Source organism: Dermochelys coriacea, chromosome 4, assembly GCF_009764565.3.
Source record: "Dermochelys coriacea isolate rDerCor1 chromosome 4, rDerCor1.pri.v4, whole genome shotgun sequence".
NCBI lineage: Eukaryota > Metazoa > Chordata > Testudines > Dermochelyidae > Dermochelys > Dermochelys coriacea.
Genome location: NC_050071.1, coordinates 115,058,246 through 115,071,915, shown reverse-complemented (window position 1 = coordinate 115,071,915; position 13,670 = coordinate 115,058,246). Strand labels below are relative to the sequence as shown.

At 40.0% G+C, this 13,670-nt stretch overlaps 1 protein-coding gene across 2 annotated transcripts in view; it reads right to left on the bottom strand.

The window, feature by feature from the left end:
• The window catches only part of FBXL5 (F-box and leucine rich repeat protein 5), a 55,228-nt gene that overhangs the window by 21,971 nt on the left and 19,587 nt on the right, over positions 1–13,670 (bottom strand). For both annotated transcript variants that reach the window (XM_038400730.2, XM_043514121.1), the window contains exons 3-8: positions 13,500–13,595; positions 11,823–11,988; positions 8,247–8,429; positions 6,808–6,933; positions 1,154–1,302; positions 873–955 (exon numbers count right to left, since the gene is read on the bottom strand). In XM_038400730.2, coding sequence (XP_038256658.1) covers positions 873–955; positions 1,154–1,302; positions 6,808–6,933; positions 8,247–8,429; positions 11,823–11,988; positions 13,500–13,595 — 803 coding nt within the window. The remainder of the gene's footprint in view (positions 1–872; positions 956–1,153; positions 1,303–6,807; positions 6,934–8,246; positions 8,430–11,822; positions 11,989–13,499; positions 13,596–13,670) is intronic.

Sequence of the window (13,670 nt, the reverse complement as noted above, 5' to 3'; positions counted from 1 at the left end):
CCAAACAGGGTCTCAAAAGAGAACTCCATAAGACACCTACAAGTCTGAATTCCTAAAACTGCCAAGTACACTGAGGAAAGGCATGGCAGATGTCATACCTGAGGGGATCTGTGCTTCACCAAGGCAGTACAGACAGCTCTCATGCAAGTCACTCAGAGGGAATCCCTGTGGGCAGGCCAGCCAGGCTTTGAAATCTGGAACTTTGGGCATAGTAATAGGTGCCCTAAAATGATGGGGGAAATGAATGGAGAGGAACCCACTACCCTCAAATTAACTAATATAATACACCTAAAAACAATTTATTTAAGGAATCGATCATCAAGCAGGGAAGTTGGAAAGGCTACAGACAGAGAATGGTTCCATTCCTCACTGGAAGTGGTAGAATGGAACCGGAGAGGCTGTTGGCCTGCACGGCCCCCAAAGCTCTTGGTGGGGATCATGGAAGCAGCGAGGGCGCATTCACAAACAGCTGCTATTTTTGAAGAATTTCCAGTCATGGGCACACGGAGCACATCCGCACCCATAGCAAATACCCAATAGAGTCTAGCGCTCAAAGTAGTATGGATTACATTCATTAAGCATTAACATTACACCCATAAGATTATTATGCAAGGGTTGCAACCCACTGGGGTTATGTGCAATGCTGAAACAGTTGAAACCTTTTCAAAATGTTCCATTCCATACTTATAAGCTTTGCCTGCCATATTAAGTAGAATACTAATGTTGCTTTAGTTTCATTGTTGGTTATGGTTGAATGCACGTTCTATGTATAATTATTATACTAGTCACTGTATTGCTCTAGGTTTGGTTTGGTTTTTTTTTTTTTACTGGAAAAGCTATTAATACAAAGATTTTAAAAGCAAATAACTAACCTTTCAAATGCAGAGTCTGAAATATCAGTTTGAGTGAGATCCAGATGTTCCAAGTTAGGACAAAGTTCCAAGAACTGTCTAACCTAGGAAAGGAAAGGAAAAATAAAGAAAATACAAAAACCAGACAGACAATTAAAGAGTCTCACAACCAAGATGCAAATGAATGCTCATTTGAGTTGCAATTCAACTTCACTGACAATACAGACTCAAGCATACCAATTATATATATTATTACTAATTATAACTACACACCCAAACGTATTAGTGCTGACAATACATACCATTTTGTTAGAAACAGCAGAACTGTAGGCCAGTACTAGTGTTTTCACTGAAGTGCCTACATGTGGGAGAACATTATGAATTAAGCCATGGAGTAAATGCTTTTCCATCTGCGCTATGTTAATTGCAAGTGATTCTTCTGCAGCCTCTTCTGTAAAATAAATCAAAGAGAAAGTAAGACTTTACAATGTATTTAGAGAGATTTATAGAGTTCATCTCCTCATATCACATTAAATACAAAATTTACAACAAAAAAGGTACTCACCTTATGCAGTAATGATGGTTCTTCGAGATGTCTCCCCCTATGGGTGCTCTACTGTAGGTGTGTCTGCATCCCTATGCTGCTGATTGGAGAACTTCATAGCAGTGTCTGTTAGGCTAGCATATCCGTGGTCTCTCCTTGTGCTGTGTCACAAGGCTAGTCAGCACATGGGCTAACCATCCCCAGTTCCTTCTCTACCACAGAGTCATAAACGAGAATTCCAAAGTAGAGGGGAAGAGGGTAGATTGTGGACAACCACAGAGACACACATCTTGAAGAACCATCGTTACTGCACAAGGTGAGTAACAACTTCTTCGAGTAGTGTCCCTATGGATGCTCCACTGTACGTGGCTCCCAAGTATGTGGCTCCCCCTTCTGGAGGACTGGGACTTCTGAGTCAGGTCAGTTACTGAAGACAGTACTGTGAACAGAGTATGGCATCAGAGACGTCTCTCCAGCAATTGCATAGTGTTCTGCAAAAGCGTGGACTAATACCCATGTCAACGCTCTGCAGATCTCTGAGATAGGGACATCCTTGAAGAAGGTGACAGATGAGGAGATTGAACTTATGGAATGTGTACAGATCAAGTTGAAGAGGTGGGGTCACGTTATGAATTTGGTAGCACTGTCTGACACAATTCAAGACCCACACGGAGTCTCTTTGGGCTGATATTCCTGAGCCCTTGGATCGTCGTGTCACAGAGAGGAAAGTCTAGGGGACTTCCCGAAGGCATTTGTCTTATCAAGGTAGAAGGCCACGGCTCTCCTAGCATCTGGGATATGTAGTATAGCCTATTGTCTTGGTGAGGCTTGGAGTAGAAGATTCAAAGGTGAATTGATTGATTCATGTGAAATGGGGAGATTACCTAAAGAATTAATTTTGGATGTGGCCTGACTGTAACCTTGTTTGGAAAGGATACTGTGTAAGGAGGATGTGCCATCAGACCTGCTATCTTTTTGGCCAAGGTAATTGCTATCGGGTAGGCTGTTTTCACTGATAGGTAGGTTAGCGAAAACGTGGCCGTGGATTCAAAGGGGGGCCTACTCAGCCCCTTCAGCACCAGGTTTAGGTTCCACATGGAGGTAAGAAGTTGAGGTTGAGGGAAGAGGTTTATTATACCCTTAATGAATCTTTTAGTGATTGGGTATGATAGCACAGAATCTCTCTCTACGGGATGGTGAAAGGCTGCAATAGCTGCTAGATGGACCCTAAGAGAGTTTAGGGTTAATTCTGACTTTTTCATGGTCAGAGCATATTCGAGAATATGTGGAAGAGTTGCTGATATTGAAGAGATCTGTTGGGATGCGCACCAAATCTGAAACCTAGACCATTTCTGCAAGTAAGTACATCGGGTGGAGGACTTTATACAGTGTAACTGAACCTCTTGTACTACCTTTGTGCATGAAATTTCTAGGTGCTGGAACCAAGCAGAAGCCATGCCTTGCGACAGAGAATCCCCCTGTTGGCATGTTGGGTACACCCTTCGGCTTGTGAGAGATGGCGTGGCAAGGTCAGGAGAGAGCGGGCATGTCATGAGCTGGGTCAGATAAAGGCACCAGGTCTGTCTCGGCCAAGTAGGAACAATCAGGATGATGTGACCTCCAACCCTTTTTATTTTTAGCAGGACCTTCAGCAGAAGAGGAAATGGAGGAAAGGCGTAAAAAAAGGTTCTTGTCCCAGTGGAGAAGAAGAGCACCACCCAGAGAATGCAGTTCCATCCCTGCCCTGGAGCAGTAGTATGGGCACTTCCTGTTCTGGTAAGTGGTGCACAGGTCTGTGGACAGTGTTCCCCATTGTATAACTAGTTGTGGAGTACTGACGAGTGCATCTCCCGCTTGTAATCGTGCAGGAATTTGCGACTGAGGTTGTCCACTAACAAATTCTGCATACCCAGGAGGTAAGTCGTGGGCAAAGTGACTTTGTGAGATATGCACCAGTTCCATAGTCTTGTTGCCTCCATGCACAGAAAGGGTGAGCTGCCCCTCAGCCCTCCCAGCTGCTATGGCTATGTTGTCTGTTATGATCTTTGTATGTGATCCTGCGATCAGCGGGAGGAAATGGGCACAGACATGCTGACAGCTCTGTTTGAGGAGACTGATATGTAGAGACATCTCTGAAGATGACCATTTGCCTTGCGTCATGAGGCCATTTAAATGTGCTACCTTCCCTATGAGTGATAAGTTGTGGTAAGAACCAATAATGGTGACATGTGTGAGGAAGGGGACCCCGACACATTTGTCAGGTCCTTCCACCAGTTTAAAGAATTTTTAATCCTGGTGTGGAGTGACAGGGGTTTGTCTAGTCTGCCCCTGTTCAGTCTGTAAGCCAAACTGAACCATAGTTGGAGGCATGGCATGTGGAATTACTGTCTTGCCTGCTGCCATGTGTCCCAAGTTGGAGGCAGAGTCCAGCCGGAATTTGGACTGTATTGAATGGTGTCTATGAGCAAAGCCAGGGATAGGAACCAGTGGTGAGGTAGAAGGGATTTGGCCTGTATGGCATCTAGGCTGGCCCCAATGAATTCCAGGCATTGCACTGGGGTAAGGGCTGACTTCTTGGTGTTGACCTGTAAACCCAGTTCTGTGAACAAGTGTACTGTTGTGTTGACAGCTTTGTGGGCCTCCTGGAGAGATCAGGCTCTGAGGAGACAATCATTTAGGTATGGATAAATCATTATCCCTTGAGAGCATCAGTGAGTGGCTACCACTAAGAGAACTTTGGAAAATACTCTCAGGGCTAATGACTGCACGAAGGGGAGGACTCTGTATTGATAATGGTCATGTCCCAGAGTGAACCTGAGAAATCGTCTGTGAGCTGATAGGATTGAGATGTGAAAATAGGCGTCTTGGAGGTTGAAGGCGTAAAAACAGTCTCCCTGTTCCAAACTTGGAATGATAGTCAATAAGGTGACCACCTTGAACTTCTGAGCCTTGACAAACTTGTTGAGAGCTCTGAGGTCCAGTAGGGGTCTCCAACTTCCCTTTCTTTTTGGAATGAGGACGTAATGAGAGTAGAACTCCTTGCCTCACAGATGCTGAAGTACCAGTTCTATGGCTCCTAACTGGAGGAGACTATTTATCTCCTGTTGTCGTAAACTCTCGTGAGAAGGGTCCCTGATGAGGGATGGAAAGGGGGTTGTGGAAGGGCTATGGAGGTGAAGTGAATGGAGTTCCCAGATTGGACAATCTCTAAAACTCAGTCTGACATTTTATGTTCCCAGGCAGTACAGAACATTGCCAATCGGTGACCGAATGGGTATATAATCACAGTCAATTGTGGGGAGTGGTCTCGTGGTGCCTCAACCTGCCTGTCAAATGTGGTGTTTAGACACCGGGAGTTGGCACGAGACCAGACAGTTTGCACTTCAGGAATTTCCCTTTCTTCCTCTGCGTTGTGTAATGGTGTTGAGGTTGATATTGAGCCACATATGGTCTGTGTTGAGATTGGAGACTAAAACGCCTCTTTTGCCCCAGCGTATAGATTCCCACTGAGGGTAGCCCTGGAATACTTCAAGATATGAAGGGAGGCGTCGGTCTTTTCGGCAAAGAGCTTCATCCCCTCAAAAGGAAGATCTTCCACAATGGACTATACTTCTTTCGGGAATACCGACAAGTGAAGTCATGGATGCCCATCGCATCACCACCACTGTGGAGATGGACCTAGCTGTTGTGTCTGTGACACTACAGGCCAACTGTAGCTTTGTTTTTGCTACTAATTGTCCCTCTTGTATGATGCCTTTAAAGGATTCCCGATGTGGCTTGAGTAATTTGCCAATACAGTCACTGACTGTTATAATTTATATAGTTATAGTTGGTCATGAGCGCCTGGTAGTTGGCGACATAGAACTGCAAGGTAGCAGAGGAATATGCCATCTGCCAAAGGGATCAAGGCGTTACTAGTCTCTGTCATATGGTGTAGCCCTGGACTGGTGCTGAGGATACTGAGCAAGATAGAGATCATTTGTGGCTATCCATACGCTCACTTAGGGGACTTCCCCACCTTCTTCTTAAAGAACTTAAGAGAGGAGTCCCCAGCTTGTTTCTTTGATCCATTTCCCTTAGAAGTCCAAAGTTATGGGGAAGACTCATGTCCACCAGGAGACTGAGGTCACAGAGCTGCCTCCAGGAAGATAATTTTCTGGTGGAGCTCTCTTTCCTTGCGGGATCTCAGTCAGGGCTGCACAGGGACGCATACACATCTACAATTACAACATTGCTCAGGAAGGTTTCTTTCAGATTCTGCACCATTTAGGGTTTTACAGGTTGCTACCAAAAATTCAAAACATACACAGACACGAATGGGTGAAATTCAGAATACCGAGTGTTATTTGGTCATACTGATTCCAAAGAGCAACACAGCATTCTGTACTAGCTGAAGCTGCCAATTACTTTTTTCATTGGTAACTGCGTAGAAGACGTTACAGGAATCAGTTACAGGTTACAACGGCAAGGATCCTGGATGTGGTTTACAAAGAGGCAAATTTGCAGACTCTGGTCCAACAGTAGAGAAAGGAAATCTATTGTGTGTTACTGAAGTCAAATGGGCATCCAAGAGCAGCTTTATATCTAACAGGATTCTAAGATTAAAAACTTGAAAATAGCAACATATTTTTAAAGTCAGTTTTATCTTGGAACTCACATACCAATGGGACACACTCTACTGAATGCGTCTTCAAGATGGGGAATTTCTGACTAACAAATCATATTAAAAAAAACATGATCTTGCCCTTCCCCAATGTTCAGCTCATGCTGAACTGAGTACAGAGCTGGAAATGGGATAGCCAAAACAGAGATAGGAGCATAATTCATCCAAGCCTTAGTAACACAAATAAGGTAAGATGTTGTAGCAATCATTAAATAGTGGACAAAGGAAGTTTGTGTGTGCTGTGTTTTGCATACTTCACAGAGATTGAACATTATGGGACATTGGTTAGGATGACTACTTGCCACTACTTTGCTTTAGTAAAAGAAAGTATGGTTGCCTAACAAAAAGTACCACCATATTTGGAAACATTTTATATCCACGTAATATGTAGACGACATCGACTAACTGCTCAAGAGCCAGTGCGCCTGTGTTCTTTTAATTATAAGTATATTAGTTTAATCTTAATTCTACAGTTGTTAGTTGAAACTGTCCAAATTCAAAATATTTTCTGCTAGCCCAAGGTAAAAGTACATATTCCAGATTAAATGTTTCTTCATTTATTCACAATTGTAATAGATGTACTAAAATCAATTAAGAGAAAAACTGTTTTTAAAAAGAAAGTAGCTACATTTGCCTCTTTATAAAATTATAGCTATATGATTACATCTACAGGGGGTTTTTGCATCTTCTTCATGAAAAGTTAAAAGGAACTTTGCATAGCAATGTATTCTAGATTAGATTTTGCCTACCAGATTCATCTATGTCAGCATCTTCATCCCATTCCTGAAAAGCAAGACTTTCATCTTTTCTATTTTTCACCCACTCCTCATCAGGTTCAGTATCAAGGTCAGCTGCAGGACCACTGTACCAGTCACCTACTCATCCAAAAAGAGGAAATAAATGAAAAAGCACTGCAGAAAACATTTGATCTTTATAACTGAAAACTTCAGAAATTACTTGTTATATATTGGGATCCAATCCAATGATACAAGTAAAAGATTTTCTATTTTCTTCAACTGAAGTTGGATTGGGCTTTTACATATACCATTTCTTGATGTTTATAATATATTTAAAGTGAATGTTCAAAAGCTTTTAGAATTCCCTGAGACAATTTCAATATCCCCATTAGGTTAACTATTGTTATATTTCTTAATGAGGACGCTCTATTTTTCATATTTACCCACTAGGGTCCAGTATGAAAATGCAAAGTAGGACTGAAATAATGGTGCTCCTCATTGAAAAATTTTGATTTCCCATTTCTAAAATTCTATAACAAAATAAGTATATTTACATATACACAGTTCATTTAACAACTGGTGTAACCAACTATCTATTTATTAAGCAAAAAAACCTGCATGAAATAAACAAATTTCCTTTCTAATATGAAATCCTCACGATTTACTGGTCATGTCACTTGGTCAGGAGTTGATCAGTTTGGAATAAAAACCACTTCCAACAGCTATAGATCATGAGTTTACAATTACACACTGCACACGCGACTCAGTTGTGTAGAAAACAAGCTTTTTCCAATGGACAACCAGTTGGATATGAAGTTTCTCTTACTAATTGTGGGGAAACAGTGAAATACCAACTAGTCGAATGTAGCTATCTGCAAAGGAACAGGGGTTTTGTTGCTGCTGTGGCTTGTACCCTTTTTTGGAGTCTTACAATATATAAAGAGCCTCTAAAGGCTTTGTCTGTATAAGAAAAGCCTGCAAGGTAACAAAAATATGAAATATTTTACTTTTACTATCCAATTTCTCTGAATCCGCTGCAATAAGACTACTAATGCAGCCACAATATCACCATTTAGAACACAAGAATAGAGAACACTATATACTAACCTTACTTCCAATTACTAAGATGTAGTACCAATTAACATAATAGTTAGATCATATACGTGTTCGCATATTACTGTTTCACTTAACTTGGGTCCATTCTTGTATATACTGTCTTTTCATGACTACCAAAAAATAAAACATTAAACTAAGCTTGTAGTTGTTCCCTCTATCAAAATCAACTTCTATCACATCAAATTAAGATGTGTAATGCCACCATGACCAAATGGAGTACCTACACTTAGTTAATCTAGATTAGTGACACAAAATACTAATTTATTATATTTTGCAATTTCCAAAGTCAGATCCTTGAAATGTTTTTAAAACAGATGAAAAATTCAATCACCTACCTCTGGCCCAGTGAACAGGGTAGAGGTGTTTCCAAAGAGATCCCGTTTTAACCAGTTGAGACCACTTTGTGCTTACTTGACTACATCGACACAACTCCTGAGGGTTAAGGTAACTGAAAATGGTCAGCATTACTTCAGGAGGAAGATGGGTAACATTTGTGGTATGCCCTGTAACTTCAGTTTCTGAAACATAAAACGTGTATGTTAATAAAGGGGCATGAGTGTATACTTCTGCAGTTAAGTGATGATGGTTGGACTCATTTTCCCCAAGGTGATGCAATGATAAAATGCATTCAAGCTAACATAAGAAAACATTAAATTTGTTTGGTAATAAGACCTAAAAGAATATTTCACAAAATATTCAGAAGGGACGGGGGGGGAGAGGGTTTTAAATGTTCTACATTATAAATGCCACTGAAGATCACAATAACTCGGTTCAGCCCCTACCATTTCCTTTACCGATTATACAGTCTAAATTCCTTTCCGAAGTCTGGCCAAGAAAGGAATCTGGATGCTACTCAAGGCAGGTGGAATGGAAGCAATACTTTGTGCTAGTGAAAACTTATTGAAATGGGCAGAAGCCGCATTTGCGCCTTTTAACAGCATGTATGCTTGCCTTTGCCAAAACACAAACCATGGCTGCTCCTGGATTATCAGGGTACTGTACTAAGCCACAGGGACTTTTCTCATCTGCAGCTAGCAAGGAAGCTGCAACTAGTCCAGTCCAACGAGGATCATGTTTTTATTACCTCCAAGCACTCAGTTTTCTTGACTGGGGAAAGCCAACATAAGCACATCCTCTATGTTTCAAGCCTCAAATCTTTGCATTTGGCTCCCCATTCTCTTCTGGGTGCAATTAACTAGTGTAGGTAATACCTTTTTAAACTTATGAATGGTCAAGACTAACAAACAAAACCTATAAAGTGTCTTACACAGTGCTCTGAAGCACAGGTATATTTTGTTTTTAGTTTCTGTTCATGCCTAGCAAACAAGCAGTAGCTTTAACACGCCTCATTGTGGGTGAATTTATGTAAAGTGTGTTTAAAATAATTTGTACATAACCATTAGCTGCTACAAAATAAATATATAGTAGTGGTGTGAAAAATTCTATCAGTAAGGAATCAGATTTTTAAAATAAACATTCATAACAAAGAAAGACCATGAGAAGTGGTACAAATGATTTGGAGGCTAAATATTTGTCTTTTTTTCTTCTATTCATTCACTCTAGTCGGAAAGGGAAAGCGATACTCACCTTAAATAGGTCTTTCAGACACCAGACCCATAGAGGCAATGCTATTATTTCCCATTACATCAAAAGAATAAGATTTTCTCCAAAGGTAAGTGTGTTATAATGGATTCCCATTTTTGCAAGAGTGATTCTCATAGACCAGATTTCAAAAACAGTTCAACTACCTTACCATTCTGAGTATCAGAGACACTAGTTTGTTATGAAAGAAAAAGTCAAAGTGATTTTTCCAGTAGTCGGTGACTTGCTTCCAGAGACTGGAAGCAGGCTACAACTTCTGAACCTTATGGATTCTTACACATGAAGATAGAGCCCAGTCTCAGGTTGTATCCCAGATTTCTAATTAAGCAAGCACAGAAATAGTACCCTCAATTCATGATGTTGGCTTGCAAACATTTAGCAACTGTTTGCATATACTATATTTCATTTAATACTGAATAGGAATGCATGTGTTTTCTTATCTGGAAAACTGGTCAACCAAAGACATTACTAGGAAGTGATCCACAAAACTGATCAATTCACAACAGGAATTGCTGGTGTGTCATCAAAGTTAGGCCTTTCTAACTTGGCATTCATATTCTGCAAGCTACCCAAATTTCCAACTTGTTCCCATAAAACAATTTGTGTATCTAGAAGACATACTAGATGTGACTAAGATCAGAGCCTCCATAATGACTGCACAATAAGGGAGATCACCCTGCAGGGTTCCACATTTAGTACCTTGGTCCCTTTAGGTACACCAATTTATTTGTATGCCTGGAGCTGAGCTTCAAGCCTGAAGTACATACAAGACTTCAGACAAATGGTATCCTAGAAAACTGACAAAATGAAAATCACGCCATGATGTTTTATATGACTGTTCAGAGAGGGGCAAAGTCTCTTTTCCTGTGTCAAGAAGCCTCCAAAGGAAGTGCAGGACAAGACAAGGAATTTGTCCAACAAAATGTCCTGCTTGCCATTTCTCTGGCAGGAAAGGAAAATGCAATCATGCACAGGTTCACTTGATTGCCTAATTTAAGGTGTTTGTTATTCAGCAAATCTTCCTCAGATGAAGTATTTATATTTTGCTTTATCTCAAAAGAAAGTAGCAGTGCACAAGAAATAGACATCAGCGATGGATACTTTCTCCATTTTTTAAAATGGGTGGAATTTATAAGCTTCCTTCAAAAAAAAAAAAAAATCACATACGCTTCCCCCACAAATCCACTTTGATACCAAAGCAAACTGAAGTCAGGACAGAAAAGTTGTATACGTCTTACTATCCCCAAATTCCCACTCAGAGATGGCAGGAGCTAATTCCAGCAGGCTATGTGTCTTCCATATTGGATTGGTCAGAGACCAAGATGTATTTTGCATTCTGACCCACTATCTTATTTTCTGTCAGCTTGGCCTATAAAAGTAGAAATTGATCAGTTTAGTGGTTCAAAGAAAGTCTCAAATCTTGTCACTGTTTGGATTACAGTCTTCAATTCAAGTTTGTTAGATTTTCATGAACAGATTCAAGTTGGAACAGTACCTTCTTTACCCTTAGTAGTCAATTTCATGAGTATGTACTGTATTTACTATCCCATTACAATATTTCTGATGTTGTGGAACAACAAAAGCCTCCTACCAAGCTGGCCAGGCCACCTTCTCAGCTACAAGTATTTTTTACATTGAAAATTGTATTGATGCTCTAACATTCAGATTAAATGGGCAACAGGCCCTTATCAAGTGAACCATCCTATACTAAGTTTCATAAAGGAAAAGCAAGATGGTGTTTCAGAATTGTCCAAATTTCATTCTAAAAGTGAGGATGATGAAGTTTCACTTTATTCGGTCATTCATCTTGCAGAAACGTTTTTCCGACCCTCTCCTTCCCTGCTTATCCTCCCATTTTGGCTCCTTGGACAAAGCAGGCCAAGGGGGAGTTCTATTACCTGGGATACTGTCAGCTGACTTAACTTCTGCTCTGTTGAGGATATACACTGAGAAACCTCCAGACCTCTGCCCTCAACCAGGCAGTGAAGGCAGGGTCTGGAAACAGAAAATACAATCTGAAACTGAAGCGTGAAAATAAACAAGTTAAACACCAGACTGTGCACGTTTGCTATAATTTGGACAAAGCATCGCCAGGGGAAGAACGAGATATGCTTGAGCACAGACCCACACTGAAACAGCAATATTCTTCCCAAAATATCACTGCAATTTTGAAGAAGACACCGTATTCTAACAAATAAGCATGTAAAAGCATTCAGCAAATATACAGTGACAACACTTCACTGGAGTGATTTTAGTGAATTATACTTGCAAATTTAAAATTGCATTCAGTTTAATTAAAAATGGTTCACCTTGATCTGTTTTCTCATCCACAGAGCTCTTCAGCTGATTCCAAAGGCTAAGACCTCTAACAAGTTCCGCAGCTTCCTTCTGTGAGCAGTGTTGATCAATAACTTTCTTTTTAATATCCTTCAATTCTTCATAAGTAAAATATTCCATCAACATGGGCTGAAAAACCTAAACCAATAAATGCCAGTTATCCACAACCAAACAAAAACCACACTGCTGCCACAATGTATTCAAAATGCAAAATTTAAATTTCTTATTTAAGGTTTACAACAGGAATTACAAAAGAAGCAACATGATGCACAGTCATGAATGCCAGATGAGGAATCTGAAATTCCCGAATTCTAATCCCAAATCTGCAAACAGCTGATTGCATGGCCTTGGGCAAGTAAAATTGTGGGCTTGTTTAAACTTAAAATGCTACAGTGGTGCCACTGTAGTACTTCAGTGTAGACAACTACCTACTTCCACACAAGGGGTTCTCCCATCAGTGCAGGTAATCCTTCTCCCCAAGAGGCAGGAGCTAGGTCAATGGAAGAATTCTTCTGTGGATCTTGTGCTGTCTACATGGGTACTTAGGCCAGTTTAACTACGTTGCTCAAGGGTGTGGATTTTTCACACTCCTGAGTGACATATCTGGGTTGGCCTAAATTTCTAGTGTATACCTGTCTTGTTTCTTCAGTTTCCCCATATATTAAATGGAGCTAAGAATAGGTGTTTAACTCAGAATATATTAAGATCCTCATGCAGAAGACACTAAATTATTATTATTAATAACACATGAGAGGTCAACTCTCTTGAGCAGATTTGGGAGGCTTTAGTCTCTCCAGAGGATGCTTCCCAATTTTTGGATACACATAAAATAGAATCAGACCTGGCAATACCAGTCTGTATATGTCAAATATATGCGGCAGCTTGAGAGAAGCTGCTTAATTCATGGGCCACTGGTTTATTGCATCAAACATTTTTTGATTTTGCTTTTAACGTTTGTAGATCTTTGGCCTGTTTTACTGGATCTTCTTTTAGAGAAGCTATTTTAAAATAATTGGACATTATGTTTAAAATTCAAGAAAATACAATTGTATGAAATAATATTCTCATTACACTTAAGGTATTCCTTAAGAAAAAATAGTTATTTTTTAACACACAAAGAATGCATTCCTAAAATACCAGTCACAGTATGAATACCTAGCAAAACTGTCAAATTAAAATGGTCCATATACATTACTCACTATTCCCATAATTTTATACAGAAAGTTTAAATTATAGAAACTGTTCAAATATCTTTAAAATGAGGCTAAGAGGCAACCTATATATCAAATCAGCCATAAAATAAAAAGTAAGCATGCCTTGAATGTCTATAGTAGATGCCATGTATTCTTCATTTCTAATCCAAAATTAGGGTGAAATCCAGTACAATTCACTCAGTGTAAATACTTCTTATCAAAAAGACTCGTCATGCCAAAACCACTTGACTTCCACTATACATGGAATTTTAAATTATGTAATAAATATTAGAGACAAAATGGGTGAAGTAATATCTTTTATTGGACCAACTTCAATTGGTAAAAGGGACAAGCTTTCAAGCTTACACAGACCTCTTCTTCAGTTCTCAGGACCTGAAGACCAGCAGTTCCAAACATTCAGATAAGAAAACTGGTTTAGCTTTAAGTTCTACCCACCTCCTCCTCCTCTTTCATGTGAGGAAGGAAATCCCTGGTGAAGGCTTCCAACCTCTCTTTCAGCTGTTTAGCATAGTTTAGCTGTTCATATTCATTCTGAAAAGAAAAAGTATGATTTAACGAAAAAAGCTCTCCATAGGGTTTAAGAACGGAAACATAGATCCATATCTC